The sequence below is a fragment of the Panthera leo genome, chromosome A2, assembly GCF_018350215.1.
Source record: "Panthera leo isolate Ple1 chromosome A2, P.leo_Ple1_pat1.1, whole genome shotgun sequence".
NCBI lineage: Eukaryota > Metazoa > Chordata > Mammalia > Carnivora > Felidae > Panthera > Panthera leo.
This window is the reverse complement of record NC_056680.1, coordinates 97285397-97303506: the sequence shown is the minus strand read 5'-3', so window position 1 is coordinate 97303506 and position 18110 is coordinate 97285397. Positions and strand designations below refer to the sequence as shown.

The 18110-nt window shown below is 38.9% G+C and overlaps 1 protein-coding gene across 11 annotated transcripts in view; it reads right to left on the bottom strand.

Annotated features, from left to right (window-relative positions):
- Nucleotides 1-18110, bottom strand: part of PPP1R9A (protein phosphatase 1 regulatory subunit 9A) — a 329127-nt gene that overhangs the window by 71241 nt on the left and 239776 nt on the right. For all 11 annotated transcript variants that reach the window (XM_042918086.1, XM_042918078.1, XM_042918070.1 and 8 more), the window contains one exon: nucleotides 4361-4516. In XM_042918086.1, coding sequence (XP_042774020.1) covers nucleotides 4361-4516 — 156 coding nt within the window. The remainder of the gene's footprint in view (nucleotides 1-4360; nucleotides 4517-18110) is intronic.

The window sequence follows — 18110 nt, the reverse complement described above, 5'->3', positions numbered from 1 at the left end:
ACAGTAATGGCTATTATTATAAAAGGTTTTTAAAATCTTCCTCCACAAAGGCACAGATGGTTTTATAGCTGAATAATAACAAACTTTCAGGGAACAGAAATTAGTTTTATGCAAGTCATTAAGTCTATCTTATAAAAGTCATTTCTAAAAATAGAGAAATTGAGAAAACTTCTTAACTTATATTGAAGCTAATAGAGAACCTTTGTGGCAGCTTTTGATTAATCCACTCTAGTTAAGATCTTCTGTTACTTATAGCTTGTGTAACTAATAGAGGGTACGATACAATATTAGAGAGGGCCAGAAAAAAAAGACTCCAATTAAACAGATACATTACATAAATGTGGATTAAAAGAGTCAATGTGATAAAAATGCCAGCTCTCTGCAAGTTAATTTAGTAGTTTAATGTAATTACAATAAAAATGCAAAGAAGTTTTTCCAAGGGAACTAATAAAGTGATTCAAATGTTTTCTTGAATAGGTTGAACACTACCAGAATTTTGAAGAGTTAGATGAATCTGATTTACTCCATCAAAATTCAATATATATTCTAACAGCATTGTACCAAAGAATGAGAAAACAGAACTGATTATAAGGCCAAAAGTAGTCCAGAGTGTAAAGGCACCAATTCTGTAGATAATAATGCTGGCCTTCCAAGCAGAGGGAAATGCATAAATGAGTGTTGAATAAAAGTGCCAGCTATCTTGTCAACTACTTGGAGAAATTAAATTAGGTGCCTGTCTTGAATTATACAACTTACGGTGTATGCTTTATACCACTGATTCACCAAATATTTAACCACTAATTATATATGAAGAAATATGTGAAAACCTACAAGAGCAAGCAAAAACAGAGGAGCATAGAGGCTGGTAGAAGATAGGAAATTGGCCAAAAGTAGGACTGATTGAGATAATGTCATTGTAATATGTTTTGCTCAAAGAGTACAGCATGTGCTTCTGTTTGATACAATGTAATCGAGAGAACTCTCTGTAACAGAAGACTTTGTATAGACTCCAATACACATGGCTCTCCACCTCCACCCCATTTGTATGGAATCTTGTGAAAAATATCTAGTGCTGTAAATTACTTGGACATTTATGTTAATCACACAAGGAAATTTAAAACTGTGAGACTGGCAGTGTACAAGACACAAATGCTGAGATGGAATGCCACACAGCTGATATTCAGTGGCCATCTCCTGAAGAAATGAATATATTAATCCGTTAAATATATCACAAAAAAGAATACAAGAATTAGAAGTGAAACAATGTGGTATTTGCTTAATCTTGAGGTGAGGACAAACCTCCAATTCTTAAGAACCAAAATTAAAAGAAAACTACAGATTCAGTTACTCAGGCTAAAAATAAATCAGCTGTGTTACACAGAATGGGTCCAGATTATGCAGTGGCATACACCAAAGTCAGCAGTCATTTTCCGTAAAAAGCCAGATATCAAATAATTTAGGATTTGCAGGCCACATGGTCTCTGTGTAACTACTTAACTTGGCTTTTATAGCCTGAAAACAGCCACAAGCAATAAATAAATAGATGTCCATGGCAGTGTTGAATAAAACTTTATTTACAACACAAGGCAGTGGGCTAGATTTGGCCAACAGGTCATAGTTCACCAACCCCTAGGTCTAGATCATGCGGTTGTCTGCACAATGGTGTACACACCTCAAACAATATTTACAGAGCATTGACTCCTTGGCTCAACTCAGAAAGTGGGAGATATAACCTTCCATATACTATTTCTGCTTTTTATACTCTTTAGCTCCCATAAAAGAATGCGGACCCAACTTCCAGCTCAATCATCTACCAAAGAGTAGGGTCATACTCACCTGGCAACATGGGTAAACTATATTACAGGCCTTTGCCCAGATATACTACCTTGATTTCACTGCCTCAAACCAGGATTGAGAGTTACAACATTCCCGAAGATTTTTTTTTAAAGAACAAGTGGTCCATCTATACTTCTAGATAATCTGTATTCTTGGGCCAAATTGGAGCTTCAGAGAAAGAGGTCCCTAGATTACCTTTTCCTCCCACTCAGCCGCTTCCAGCAGAACTTTCTTTTTCTGCATTGCTCTTTGAAGATATCAGTTAATTTAGAAACCCTTTGTAAGAACTGGCCCTAAGATAGGCATTGCTACTCCTAATGTAAAGGAGTATTGTGATCATTATAGAATAGTGTACTTCATTTGTCACCAAGGTGTTTGTATCTGATTTAGAACTAGGAACAGTCATAAATCATCTGGAAAACCCATATATTTTGCCTCAAGGACTCTGTGTACTATACAAATGGAAATGGTTCAACCTGACAAATAATAATAAGTGGAAGAGAAATGGGCACTCTCAACACACTGGGTGGCATAAATAAATTTCTGTGTCACTGAGAAAAGCCATTTTGGTGGCAACTTAGTATTAAGTACCACAAGGTCCCAAAATACCGATATTCTTTGATTGAATAATTCCACTGTGAGAAATTATCCTAAGGATAAGTACAAAAATATTTATTGCAGTGTAACTTTTAATAATAACATTTTTAAACTCAAAACAAAGGAAATGTTACAAGACAAAAATTAAGTAGATCAGTAAGAGATCCATATAGTGAATAAACATCATTTATGGATGAATATTTGATGACATGGGAAAATCCTAATAATGCAATTTTAAGTATCAGGAGTAGGAATTTAACATAGTATATACTGTATAATCATAAATACCACAAAATTGGGATCATGAATGATTTTTTTTGGTGTTTATATAACTGTGCATTTTCCAAAATTCTATAATAAACCTAAGGGCTTTTTTTCTGAACAAAAATTTACATTTTATTTAAAAATTTTTTTTAATGTTTTTTTTATTTTTGAGAGACAGAGCATGAGTGGGGGAGGGGCAGAGAGAGAGGGAGACACTGAGTCTGAAGCAGGATCCAGGCTCCAAGCTGTCAGCACAGAGCCTGACGTGAGGCTTGAACCCATGAACTGTGAGATCATGACCTGAGTTGAAGTCTGACGCTTAACTGACTGAGCCACCCAGGGACCCCAAAAATTTACATTTTAAAAGTACATTCACTTTGTTATTGGTCCCACAAGTATAAATTTATCATAAGGAATTAAAAAGGTAAGTCAATATATAGGACACGGATACGTATAACATCAGAACATATAAAACTGACGTACTTAGACGATACATCAGAAATTATATTTAAAAAAATTAGAAATTATGAATGAAAAAAAATTAGAAATTAGAAATAAAATCAGAAATTACAAACTTGCAATTATCAACATTGTTTTTCATGTATAGGAGAACCTTTTCTTCCAAAAGGTCAAGTCCCTAACAGGCTGGAAAGAAGGAACAATGGTTTTCAAGCCTCAGTGCTTCAGGGTTATTGTGGGCAAGCTGTAAATAATGACACACTTGCCTTCAATAATGGAGGATGTTCCCTGAAACAATGAAGAATAAAATGCTTGGGGACCCATTCATCACTGTCTCTGTTTTACATGTTGGAGTTCTGAGTAGCTAATTTCAAAGAAGAAGAATTTATGTGGTTGCCTGCATTTGCCCTTTCAGGATCCATTTTTGGCCCTTTTCTAATAGTTCCTGCCTCAGGAGGCTGACATCTTTAGATTCCTGCCTGGGTTTGACCAATAGGAGGCAATTGCAGGAGAGAAGGGGCTGAGTGTATATGACCCACCCTTATCCTCAGGATGTAGTTTTTAGCAGTGGCTGCATCTTACAAAGATGCCCTTCTTCGAAAAACAAAAAAAAAAAAAAGGGAATCTGTTTTCCTCTTTTCCCACTAAAGCCTTCTTTTGGGAGGAAGTTGGAACAACAACTTCCTGCTGTTGCCAGTCCCTGTGCACCTCACCGTCCCTGGGTAGTTATATTAATTCTGTTCAAGGTTCATTCATTAACCTTTAATTTCTTCAATTAAACTCCTTAGGTATGTTGTCTGATTCCTTTTGGGACCTTGTCTATTTTAAGAAAAGAAAAAAAAAACTTTCTTAGAAATCACTGCCTTAGAGGAAAGCTTATCATCAAGTCCCCCAAATTCTATAAAAATTTAAAAAATACAACCTGAACTTATCATGAAAACCAGACATTTAAGCTACAGCTTAAAAAATATGGAACAGACAAGTTGTAAGCTATCACTACGACAGATAATAAGCATTTAAAAATTAAGGACTGTGGAATGAGATCTACTTAAATTGTACCTTGAAATTCAATGAGATTCAAGACAACCTGTTATCAAAAGGTTTTCTTTTGAAAATAGATTCTCAATACATTTTTCAAACAAAAATGTAAATTTAACAATGAAATGGACATGCATAAAAAATAGTTTGCAGATCAGCAGCTTACCTCTTTGAACTTGTGACTGAGCTTGCTGGTATCCAGGTCTGATGGGGAAAACATGTCCTCATTCTCAGGCAGCTCAAAGACTTCAATGGCCATGTCGCTGCCCGGAAGAACAGGTCCTACCTCATCCTCTTCTTCATCTGTGGCATATTCTCCTGTCTGAAAGGAAGGGGATTTCAGAAATGGAGACGTCCTTACCCCAGGTGGAAGTGGGTTGTTTGAAAATATTTTATAAAAGGGAAGTAAAATATGTCACCAAATGCTGAAGTGTAAGTAGGCTTTTAAGTCAAGCATGCCTCATGCAGCCAATGTTAGAAACAGATGTTAGTTCAAAGATCTGAAGTGACATGTCTAGGCCATACATAAGTGCATTCCTAAAAATGTAATAGCCATCAGTAGCATCTTTAGTATAGCAACAAAAGTTGTTTTCAGTCTAAACATTTGATGGTTTTACAAAATAAAATTATATTGCTAAGGAAATAAGTAGTTCCTTTAAATTCCCACCACTAATTGGATAAGTCACCCATTACTGAGAGCAGGGAAGAAGGAAGAGAAGATCAAAAGATTCACAGAGCTGGAAAGGACCTTAATTAAGCCTTACAAAGGTTTAGTAGATGAATTCTTCTAAGGTTTAGAGTTCAATCAGTTGTTTTGTTTGTTTGCTAACAAACGTGTTGGTTAGCAAGTGACCGAAAAGAAAGCCAGAGGTTTCTAACTCACAGCCCACAGACGTGTACGGCTTTGCCTGAACAGTATTTTGATGAACCTTAGTATTTTGTCAATGCTAAATAAAAGATTCACATGAGACTCTGGAGTTCCAGTTTTCCTGGAGAAAGCCAAAAATCTGGCAAAATGGGCATGTTGCGACATGAAAACAACTGGCTGGTCAGCAGCGGCTGTCCCCTTTTGGATGGGTCCCACACCTTCAAATACACAACTTTTACCACCCCGTGTTGTTCCATGCTGTTAGCTCACTCCGTGGTACCCGCAGACCACGTGGTACCCGCAGACCCCTGTAAGTACGTGAGTTCGTGACCCCTGGAATAAGTGTTGCTCCACACCACTAACTTCCTTAACATCATTAGAAAGTAGCTTCTCTCCTGGCAGCACTGGGATATGAGACTCTAATTCAAAATAATTATTTGAAATCTATACCTTATGATGTAACTTTAAGATAAATCACTGAGTCACAGGGTCGAAAAACAAAGTTCATTTAATTTGCCCCTGTTCTTTCAGGTAGTATTACATTTAATACATGAAACAGACAGGAATTCATATTGCCTATAAAAACACTTTCATAAAGTGTGTGGAATGATCTATTCCTTTGATTAAATAGGCTTAGCATCTGATTGCTGTTTTTTTTTCTTTTGGATCTTTACTATTTTCTTCTTGCTAACACTGAAATTCTATTTCTCTTACTGTTTTGCACATGAAGAAAGTCTGGTCGTTTACTTCAATGTAATAATTCTTAATGTCTGAAAGACCATTATTAAATTGTCATTCTGACTTCTCCTTTCCAAGTAAAATAACTCTGGTTTCCTCATAGGTCTCATTCTCTGTTCTTGTCTTGGGCCCGTACTCAGACTTCTCTCCTAGTCCTCCACACTTGTTTTATTTTTTTTTTTAATGTTTATTTTTTTATATTGGGAGAGAGAGAGACAGAAGGAGCAACAGAGAGAGAGGGAATCCTAAGCAGGCTCCCCACTGTCAGTGCAGAGCCCCACATGGGGCTCGATCCCACCAATCATGAGATCATGACTTGAGTTGAGATCAAGAGCAGGAGGCTTAACTGACTGAGCTACCCATGTGCCACTCCACACTTGTTTTAAATTGTGGGGCCCAGAAGTAGGTACGATTCCCAGTAAGGAATCTGAGGGCCATTCACTAGGATAAACAAAGTGCCTCAGCAACCTTCAGACACTAGTTCTCCACATGGAGGCTATGACAGCCTCAATTTTGGTGGCATTTGCATAGAAAAGTAAACTTAAGTGATCTCTGTATGACCTAGTGCCTCAGTACTCAGAACCCCAGGGCTCTTTAAAACCAGTCTGAAACTGTGTAAGTCATAAACACCATTCCAAGTGTCTCTGGCACTGGCAGGAGACAGTAGCTGAGCAGTGGGGGCTGGTGATTCCACGTACCTTGCACTTATTGGTAAGATTAAATCATAGAAAACTTAAAAAAAAAAAAATTTAACGTTTATTTATTTTTGAGAGACTGAGAGACAGAGCATGAAGGGCAGAGAGAGAGAGAGGGAGACAGAATCTGAAGGAGGCTCCAACCTCTGCACTGTCAGCAGAGAGCCTGAGGTGGGGCTCGAATTCACGAGTCATGAGATCATGACCTGAGCTGAAGTTGGACACTCAATCAACTAAGCCACCCAGGTGCCCCTAAATCCTAAAAATCCAGATTTGGTGTGACTTTTTGTGATATTCTGTAAATTAACTCATCTCCTATTTATTCATGTTTTTAGAACCAATAGGTACTTTGTAAATCCCAGTAATGTTGATTAACAGAAGTGTAGTAAGGCTGGGAAGTACACAATCCTGACACCTTGCCAGAAGTTTTGGTTTAGAGACATTAGACTTGTTTTTAAACCTAATTACAACTAGCAGCAAATCCATGCCTTTATTACAAAGGCCTAAACTGGGGCGCCTGGGTGGCTCAGTCGGTTGAGCATCCAACTTCAGCTCAGGTCATGATCTCATGATCTCATGGGTCATGAGTTCAAGCCCCACGTTGGGCTCGCTGCTGTCAGCGCAGAGCCCACTTTCGATCCTCTGTCCCCTCTCTCTCTCTGCCCCTCCCCCGTGTACTCTGTCTCTCTCAAAAATAAAATAAATATTAAGAAAATATAAAGGCCTAAACCAGGTATATAAAATTCACTTCTACATTATCGATTTGATGGATTTCCTGAATGACTCAATAAAATCTTAAGCTAAATTTAAAATCTGATGACAATGTGACACATTACAAACATAAAGTTGAAATGAACAATTTGATTTCCCTTTGCCAGCTTGAAAATAGATATTTTTTCACTACATGTAAGGGAAAGAATATAAACATGTGCCTAGAACGGGGCCTGACATATAATAGGATCTCAACAAATATTTTTAAAAGAATATACTCAAGAATGCCAATTGCATTTGCTTGGTAATACCTATAACCTCCTAAGGGGGTTTTCAATCATATAAAAGAAAAGAAGACCCTGCAAAGTCATTTGTTATGAAGGCAGTATTCTGTCACATTTATTATTTTTTTTAATACTTCTTACAGTGAATAACAGGATTAGGGTATATACAATATATGTAATTCTTATCTCTAAGTATAGTTCTGGCTTTGTCATCCATTTTAGTTATCAAAATTACCATCATAAATGTAAGTTATTAAGAGAATTCTTCCTCTTGACTCATTTTTTTTTACTTTGCCAATCTTCTCTCCTCAGTATCCAAATTATCTGCAATTCTGCTGAAATTCTTTTTTTTAATTAAAAATCTTTTTTTAATGTTTATTTATTTTTGAGAGAAAGAGAGGCAGAGCACAAGTGGGGGAGGAGAAGAGAGAGAGGGAGACACAGAATCTGAAGCAGGCTCCAGGCTCCGAGCTGTCAGCACAGAGCCCAACGCAGGGCTCGAACCCACGAACTGTGTGATTATGACCTGGGCTGAAGTCCGTCCGACTTAACTAACTGAACCACCCAGGCACCCCTGCTGAAATTCTTTTTATCTTTCTTTGCATCTTTCCATTTACTAATGTTTTGTCTTTTTAATTAGTCTTATAAGCATCCTAAGGTCAAGATAGGTTTTTTTTAGTGTCTGTTAATTATTAGAGGCTCTGGATAGGGTGTTTAAAAACTCTCATGCCGTGTGGAATTTAACAAAACAAATGAGCAAAGGGAGAAAAAGAGAGAGAGAGAGAGAGGAAGGCCAACCAAGAAATAGACTCTTAACTACAGAGAACAAACTGATGGTCGCCAGACGGGAGTTGGGTAGGGGGATGGGTTAAATAGGTGATGGGGATTTAAGGGGCACACTTGGGTTTACACTATACGTTAACTAATTGGAATTTAAATAAGAACTTAAAAAAATCTTGCCATTCTCTCTTGATGATCATTTACCATTCCCAACATAAACAGACTTTATAATAAAGGATGCATTTACCACAGAACCTCATAAACTTCTAGAAGTTAAAAAGTTACATTTAGTAGACTAAGAATGATGTGTTCTGATTCTTTGATCTTTACTGAAAATGGATATTACTTTTATGGTTAATCTGAAAATAAATTACATGGAATGATGTTAGTAGAATTTCATAAACCTCAAAATTAGATTGGATTGAATCTGCCATTTACAGAGGAAGACGGAAAATACTGCATCAAAAAAAAATATTCCACAACAAAGTATTTCCATTGATATCCATCTTCTCCTTATTTCTGGCCAGATTCAACATCTTTCAAGTAAACAGAGACTCCTGAAAGTCCTTTGTCCCAACTTGAAAATCCACTTTAAAAGAAGTACAAGAACTGACAGAGATAGTAAGGGTTCCTTTTCACAAATCCTCATCTACCTTCTTGATTAATATCTTATACTTCCCTTTTTTTAAGTGTTGTTTTTTTGTTTTTTTTTTTAATTTTGAGATAGTAAGAGAGAGAGAGCATGAACAGGAGAGGGAGAGAAAGAGAATTCCAATACCGGGCTCAATCAAGAACAGTAAGTTCATGACCTGAGCCGAAACCAAGAATCGGACACTTAACCAGCCGAGCCACCCAGGTGCCTCTATTCTTATACTTTCTTATCGCCCTCCCAAAGACACAAAAAATGAATAGCAATTCTTTGGTAACTTACTGAGTGCCCAATACTACACTCCTTAAAACTGTAAGATATAGGTATTACTATGTCACTGTAATTAGAAGAAACTGAGACTCAAGACTATACCCAATAATAGACAATTTGTTATGCTGTTGATGCTACATCCAACACATTCCAAAGCCCATGCTCTTTCTTCTGTACTGTGCTGCTTTCAGTCTACAGATAAAGTAAAGCTTTCTGGGATAAAAAATGGCAATACATTCCTTTCATATTTCCCCAACCAAAATGCTGGTGCATAATCCTGTTGTGTTGAGGTTTACCTTCCACATCTCTAAACATTTTCATCCAATTCACTTTGAAGACTTGCACCTGTCTCTAGTGAGCTCCAAACCTCTTGTCCTCTTCTTTTCTCTCATAACATGCTCACTCTGGGCAAGTGCACAGAAGTCTCCTTTGAAGGGTTTGGCCTATGGGTCTGCTCACTGATGTTTCATGCACTCTTTCTCTTTTTTTTTTTAAATTTTTTTTTTTTTAACGTTTATTTTATTTTTGAGACAGAGAGAGACAGAGCATGAAAGGGGGAGGGGCAGAGAGAGAGGGAGACACAGAATCGGAAGCAGGCTCCAGGTTCTGGGCTGTCAGCACAGAGCCTGACGCGGGGCTCGAACTCACGGACTGTGAGATCATGACCTGAGCTGAAGTCGGACGCTTAACCGACTGAGCCACCCAGGCGCCCCACATGCACTCTTTCTTATATAAACCAGAACCACAGCATACAATGTATAGAACTACTGCAGTGTCTTAAAATGGATGGAAAAGATAACTTCCAAGGCAAAATGAATGCAAAATTCCTCAGATGTTTATGGTCTGTCCCTCTTACATTTCCTTCTCACATCTGGCTTTCTTGAGCTACCCATCTTTATTGTCTCTTCCCAAAGCATTTCCTCTCCTATTCCTAGACAACTTCCATTATATTTGTATTACATCAGAGCACTTATTTTATTAAAACAGTAATAAGTGCAGCTAGCTGACAGGTTCTGCCTCTTGGTGAGTATCTAACTTTTGACTGGTGGGAGCAAAAGCATGTAGACATTCTCGAGCTTTGAACACTCAGGAGAGCTGTAGACCTCATTTTAGGTTTTACAGAAGGAAGGGGCATGATCTGTTATATTGGTGAGTTGGTTAAGTGGAGACCAACTAAACAGTCTTCACTTTGAAGTCACTTAGGCCTGGATTCAAATCCTGGCTCTACAGTGTTGGTAAAGTTAGCTTCCAGGTCTAAGTTTCAATTTCCTTATCTATAGAGTGAGGATAAAAACATCTCCTTAGTGTAACAAGGTTATTGTGAGGTTAAGTTACATGGTGTTCAGTACAAGGTGTGGTACGTGGTAGATGCTCAAAACAAGCAATAGCTGCCAGTCGTGGTGGTAATCCTACAACAGCAACATATACTAAAGCTTCTCCAAGTCTGCATCTTATAACCAGATATTTGCTAAGTTCTGGTCTCAGAAATACAATACTCTACAAGACCCTACTACTGTGTCACATGAATCTTTGATAAGCAAATTAGCCATTTCTGAAGGAAAGCTTTTCTTTTCCCTAAACCTGCCCCTCTTCTTATATTCTCAGTTTCGGAGGAGGCATCAGCTTCTGCCCAAGACCAAGAAAACTATCAGGCCTCTGTTCTCCTCACTTATGCCCCGCCCCCTCGCCCCTGCCCTCCTGCCCTAGTGATGCAAGATGAAGACCCATCTACTTCCCTCCTCCTATGAGTCTGCTGCTTTAAGACTCTTCTAATCCACTCCCTTATGCTTCTACTATATCCTTGCATCACTCATAAAACTTGGGCCTTTTTTTATATCTGCCTTCTCCTATTATCCGCTTTCAACTGTAAGCTCCTTGAGAGCATCAGGTATGATTTATTCTTGCACTCCCAGTGTGGCTAGCATACCGCTTGGCATATAGTAGGCACTAAACAAATGTTTGCTGAATAAATTAATACAGTTTTAGCCGCATCTGCACAGCACAGCAGAGCCCTGATTTTCCTGTTAATTCTCAGCTTTCAAGTAAGAAATATGGTGGAGCACAGCTGCAGCTCAGGCCTAAATGACCCTTTTGGGGATTTTCTCTTGTTGTCAGGTTCAACCATCAGCAGTAATTTTTGCTCTAGCAATGTTTGCTCTGGTAAATTCCGGGAAACTAAATGGTGCTAATCATAAAAATAGCCTTGATTATGCAGTTTCTGTTGGAATTTGTTTACTGGATCTGAATTTGGTTATATATATTTTCAGACTCAGTTCTGCTAGAGAATAGAAGAGAGTTGCTTTTTCTCTGGAGGAGAAAGACCTCAAACTAACACTTTAATGTTTAAAATTCCTAAATCTGTGCCAGTCATCCAGATGGCTTTCAGCAAAAGTAGCTCCTTCTCTGCAAAGGCATCTCTTTCCATTTTCTGTCAGTTGACTTCTGTGTGTCCTAGTTTTGTAATGTTAGGCCATTTGGTCTCTTTGCTCATCTATAAAATGGGAATCACAGCATCTTCTTCATAAGGTTGTTGGGAGAATTTCCAGTAGTGATACCTTCAAAGTATTAATCATAATGCCAAGAATTTCCTAAAGACTAGATGACTTTATGACTATGATCATTTTCACCATCCCTGGCTTCTCCAGGACAATGACAGCAAAAAAAGCATGGGCTCTGGGGTTGGCGAGACAAGGGCCCCAAGAGAGAAAAAATAATTTCACAGTTGCACGGTAGCTGGCAAGTCATTTAACTTCTATCTTTTATGCTCACCTCTTCTATAAAATGGCCCCAAAGATACCAATCTCATAGGATATTGAGAGGATTCAAAGAAATTAAGTACGTAAAACATCCACCATGATGCCTGGCCCAAAATATATATTCCCTACTCCTCTCATTTCTCAAGTCATTCAAAATTTTCTTGTCAGTCTTTGTTCTCAGAATGTTTTCTGATATTTCACTTCATTCTACCTTCTAGAATGTTTCTTAAGCAAGATACATCTAACAACTATATCTAAGTTCCACGTTCCCCGCCCTCAAGCACTCAGCTTCTCAGATAATTTGCTGACAAATTATTTTTCCTAAAATTCTGACTAGGTAAATTTAAGATTTGCCTATAAATTTTTTTGTAACAACTCAAACTCATCTTTTCCCTTCTTAAAATTTCCTAGCAATTGTGGTAGACGGTTTGTAAGTTAGCATCTGATTTTACAGTATTTTAAATGCCTTCTTTAGTTTTATTTTTTCCTCTCTTCCTTCCTTTTATAAAGTATACTCCTGAAAAGCAGGGGCTCTATTTTCCACTATGGCAGGCTCTAAAATGATCCCTAAGTATCCTTCTTCCTGGGTAATTATGCTCTTCTATAATCCATTCTCCCTTGAATGTGGGCTGGACCTAGTGACCCGCTTCTAAAATCGAGAATGCAACAAAAGCGATGGGATGTCCTTTCTGAGATTAGTTTACACAAAGACCATGACTTGTGTCTCTTTTGTCCTCTTGCTCTTGAGAAACGAGCTGCCAGGTTGTGCATGGCTCTATGGAGATGCCTACATCGTAAGGAACTGAGGTTTCTGGCCAGCAGCCAGCAAGGACCTGAGGTGTGCCAGTGGTCACCTAAGGGAGCTTGGAAGTGCATCTTCTGTGTCCTGCCAACACCTGCAAGTGGGCCTGGAAGCAGATCTTCCCCCAGCAGAGCATGGAGATGACTGGGGCTCTGACCGACACCTTATTTGCAGCCAGGGACAGATCTTGAGTCAGAGGCATCCAGTTAAATGGACTCAAAGATACTGTAATATAGAAATATTTCCTATTTTAAGTTGCTGAGTTTGGGTCATAATTTGCTACACCAACAGAAAGGGGGTACTGCCATTACAAATGCAGAAAAATGTGGAAGTGACTTTGGAAACAGGCAGTGAAGGAAGGCTGGGAAGATTTTGAAGAGTATCTTAAAGCAAGCCTAAATTGTCTGGAACACACTGTAAGTGGAAATCTGGTGGAATGGGGGGGGGGGGGGGAATCTTGTGTAGTGGCAGAAAGCTTAGCAACATTATCACCTTCTATAAGGAGAAAGTAAGAAATGTCCCCGGTGAACGGAGTGATCAAGCTAAGTAGATTTCCAAACAAGTGTTGAAGGTGCTGCTTGATTTCTTCTTGCTGCTTATGGTAAAATGTGACCAAAGAGAGAAATTGAGAGGACCATTAAACAGAAAGGAACTAAGACCTTGATGGTTTTTAACATCTTGATTCTAAAAATAAGAAATAGTTTCCAAAGTTCAAACCCAGGGTACTGCCAGGAGAACATGGGCTAAAAATGAAGAAGAGGGTGGAACTAAAATCTTTTGTTAAGAATTCTGAACTTAGGTATGGAGGTTCCTCAAAAAATTACAAACAGAAATTCCACTACTGGGTATTTACCTCAAAAATAGAAAAACACTAATTCAAAATGATATATGCACCCCTATGTTTACTGCAGCATAATTTACAGCAGTCAAGATTTGGAAGCAACCCAAGCGTCCATTGATAGATGAACGGATAAAGAAGATGTGGTATGAGTATGTGTGAACATATGTATAATTATATATATAACAAAATATTCCTCATTCATTAAAAAGAATGAGATCTTTCCATTTATGACAACGTGAATGGACAGAGAGGATATTATGCTAAGTGAAATCTGTCAGAGAAAGACAAATACCCTATGATTTCACTTGTATGTGCAAAATAAGAAATAAAACTAATAAACAAACAAACAATAAGCAGAAACAGACCATAAATACAAATAGCAAACTGATGGCTGCCAAAGGGGAGGGAGGTAGGGAGATGGGAAAAATAGGTAAAGGGGAGTAGGAAATACAGGTTTCCAGTTATGGAATGAATACGTCACAGGGATGAAAGGTACAACATAAGGAATATAGTCAATGGTACTGTAATAGCATTGCATGGTGGCAGATGGTAGCTACATTTGTGAGCATAGCAATATGTATAAACTCGTCAAATCACTGTGTTGTACACCTGAAACTAATGTAACATTGTGTGTCAACTACACTTAAATTAAAAAAAAAAAAACAAAAACAGGGCTGAGGAATAGCAGTTACATGTACTACAATTTGTCATATTCCACTATTGAGGCAGTTTTCAACCACAGTTTCTAAAGTGTTACTTTCTAGGAATATCCTAATTCTATCCATCTCAAGCCCTATAATCTTTCCCCCTTCAATGATTTTACTCTATTGAATCTGTTGATGAGTATTCAAATACCAAATATCTTTAAAAAGACTTTTATTTTCTTTCTTTCTTGGAAGAAATTCTCTTAAAATAATTACGTTTCTCTTCTTTACTGTTTATTTTTGAGAGAGGGAGAGAGAGAGAGAGAGAAAGAGACAGAGTGTGAGCAGGGGAGGGCAGAGAGAGAGGGAGACACAGAATCAGAAGCAGGCTCCAGGCTCTGAACTGTCAGCACAGAGCCTAATACGGGGCTTGAACTCATAAACCGTGAGATCATGACCTCAGCCGAAGTCTGGCGCTTAACTGACTGAGCCACCCAGGTGCCCCAAAATAATTAAGTTTCTAACTATAATTACATTTATTGAAAAAAATGAAATATAACCCCCAAAAGAAGAATTCTGAACTTAGGGAACACATATATATTTTTTTAATAATGTGTAATAAGCAAGTCTTTCACATGCCCTAAAGAGAGACTATCTATTTTCCAAGGCTGTTCACTACACAAACATCATTAAAAAGGTAGTATGAAAGAAAGGCTATCAGTGCCTCTGCTCACATGACACACAGAGAAGTCAGGCCCACTGGGGAACTGTCCCCAATAATATCTATTCTTGTTTCTATACCATCTTGGCTTTTGGTGAATTTTCCCATTAGTATGATTCTCTCTCAGCTACACTGATCAGTGTGACCCAAAGTGGTTGGGACTAAATCCATTCAGTCGTTTCATATAATTAAGACTACTATTAAATGAACTCCAAGCAGCAGAATGAGTACAATGTATAGTAACTGAGATCAAACACATTCCCCAGGCTTTCAGACCCTACTGGCTAAATAAGTCCTATAAACCATTGGTGTTTACCTTAGAAACTCAGGTGGCTCTATCCTTAAGCTTTTTTATTTATTTCACTTGGCCTAAGGTATTAGTACAGATATAACAGGATGTATCAGTGATTGCCCAGACTTGGTATTGGCCCCCAGAAGAAAGTCTAGGATTCAGGGAAATCCTATCATCTTATAACAACCCTGGCCAGCAAGTTGAGATTGATCTGAATGCCTTCCAGGGCTGAGGTCATGTCCCTGATCACATCACCTAAAGTCAGGAACAAATTTTGTACCACCTTATCTAATTAAATGAGTCTAACCCTAAGAATAATTGCCTGCACGATGCATATAACAAATAAGTCAGCTACCACTCAGGAAAGCAACCCTTAGTAATCAAGAACAGTCTCATTTTAGAAGGATCTCTAGAATCATCTAAGGGTTATGTGATATAATGATGGTGTTTCTTTAAATACATAAGGCCTCTTATGACCACCCTTGTGGTGAAGCTATGTGAGACTCAGAGTCTGATCAATTGCCACAATCTGTTTCCATGATTTGCCATCTCAAAGTTAACCTGTTAGTCTGTAATCTTCCAAGTGGCAGACTAATCAGGTAATGGACAACAGCTCAAGAGTCAGTAAAAAAAAAAAAAATATATATATATATAACAACGTTCATCAAGGAGAGTACTAGGCAGAGCCAAAAGAATGGCCTTGAGTTATGCCCATTGAGCAAAGTGACCATGTCCATTTTGGGGTGTGCGTAACTAGTGCTGAGGCTGGAAAACCTAGCAGACAGCTTTGGACAGCTTAGCTGAGCCCTTAGTGAACCAAGCCCAGGCATTTCAATAAACTTCTAGGAACTGAAGGCCTCACTGAGCTAGAGGCCTTGTTTCTACAAACTGGAAAGCTGCTACTTGTTCATGTAAATCTAAGATGCTGCTGGGCCAGGTTGGCAGCTTTCTTGAATCTATCATTCCCATTTGACAAGCCAGGCTTGTTGGGTCTTTCCAACTTTATCGATCAGGGAGTTCAAGCTGACCTATCTCAAACTCAAACTATTAGACCAGAGGGTCACAAGGCCTCCATGGGTCAGACATGTAGTTTCAGTTCCCACAAGAGCTTAGTAGAAGGTTAATAACTGACTTTTTTTTTTTCTTTTTTCGGTTGCTGCATCGGACGTGCAGTGTTGTTATACTGGGAAATGGCTGAGTAGTCTGGCAGCCATTACATGTTTAAATAAGCTGTGATTGCTCCTTCTTTGCCTGGGATTCTACACTGTTCCTGTTGGACCGTCTGGGAGGAAACAGGGAGAGTGACCTACATATGCTACTATTAGTGTTCTCCATGTGGCAATCCCAGAATAGTAAAATCTCCACTGGCACTAATGGGACAAAGAAGGGCAGGTGTATGTGTAACATATCAGTTCCATTACACATATAGCAGTGGAAGCCACAGTGGTATTATGTTGCATGGGTTCCATCCACAAGGCCGTTTTGTTTCCCTTCTCACTGTGAACTCTGCCCAAACCACATCAGTTGAATTTGGCCATTCTTTCTCATGATGGGATCGGTGAGGTGATGATTTGTGAGCCAGTATCCACAGAACCATGAGGTAGAGTGCCTCTCCTCCCAAAGTTCCCCAGCATTCTCAAGGGGTTCATACAGCATTTAGTCTCCCTGGAGGACAAAAGAGATCTCAGCCTGATCCCTAATCACCTTCCTCCTTAGAGCAGCTGAGTTCGTGTTAGAAACGGGAGGTATCAAGGGGCGTAGAGGCAGAGGGCAGCCCTGTGTCACTAATAAAGCACATTTATTTTCAGTTTTGAGAAGTGCGGTGGTTACACCTGTTTTAACCAAACTTCCAATGTCTACCACCTAAAGCAATATGTAAAGCGCTGTATATCATTACTGATACAACCCAGTTAGCTTTGGGGAGTCTTTGACCCAGCAGTCACAGTTTTGACTCCCATAGCAGGAACTGTTATGGGCGCTATCTCAACCTGGAGTCCAATCCTAAGTTTGGTTTGGTTAGAACATAAGGAATGGGGAAGTTTTCCAACGCGGTGAGACTGACTGTAAGAATTTAGTTGGGGCGCCTGGGTGGCTCAGTCAGTTAAGCGTCCGACTTTAACTCAGGTCACGATCTCGCAGTCCATGGGTTCGAGCCCCGCGTCGGACTCTGGGCTGAGGGCTCAGAGCCTGGAGCCTGTTTCAGATTCTGTGTCTCCTTCTCTTTGACCCTCCCCGTTCATGCTCTGTCTCTCTCTGTCTCAAAAATAAATAAACGTTAAAAAAAAATTAAAAAAAAAAAGAATTTAGCTAGATTGTTGTGGGACACTTTCTCATTCTCCAGCAGGTTACTTTCATCAGCATGGTAGACCAGTTAGGATCCAAATACTTATGGATGATTTTCCATAGGAGTTTGTCTCAAAGATCTCTCCCTGACAGGGACAATATTGATATTCCTTTATAGCAACTAAGATGCACCACAAAATACTTTGAGACCTTGTACTGTCTGAATGACTACAGCTGGCATAATAAACTGCAGGAGGGGCTGAGTCACAAGGCAGCCCGACTGTTGCTGTTTCTCCTTAATTAGCATAATATGCCTTGCTCCATAACCTCCACACTGAACTCACTAAAGCTCTAAGGATTTCCCAGGCTCCTGAGTGTGACAATTGAAAATACCTTCCTTTCAAGCTAGATGTCAGTGTGTTTCTCTAGGACTGTGGTCCGACCAAGGTCAGAACGTTCTTCTAACCCAGAATAGGTCTTTGTACTAGTTGACACAGACATATTTTTGTGCTGATTCCTCAAACCCCAATTTCCAAAGAGTGCTGAGAAGAAGGCTGGATGATACCTGCATAAGCAGGCGTG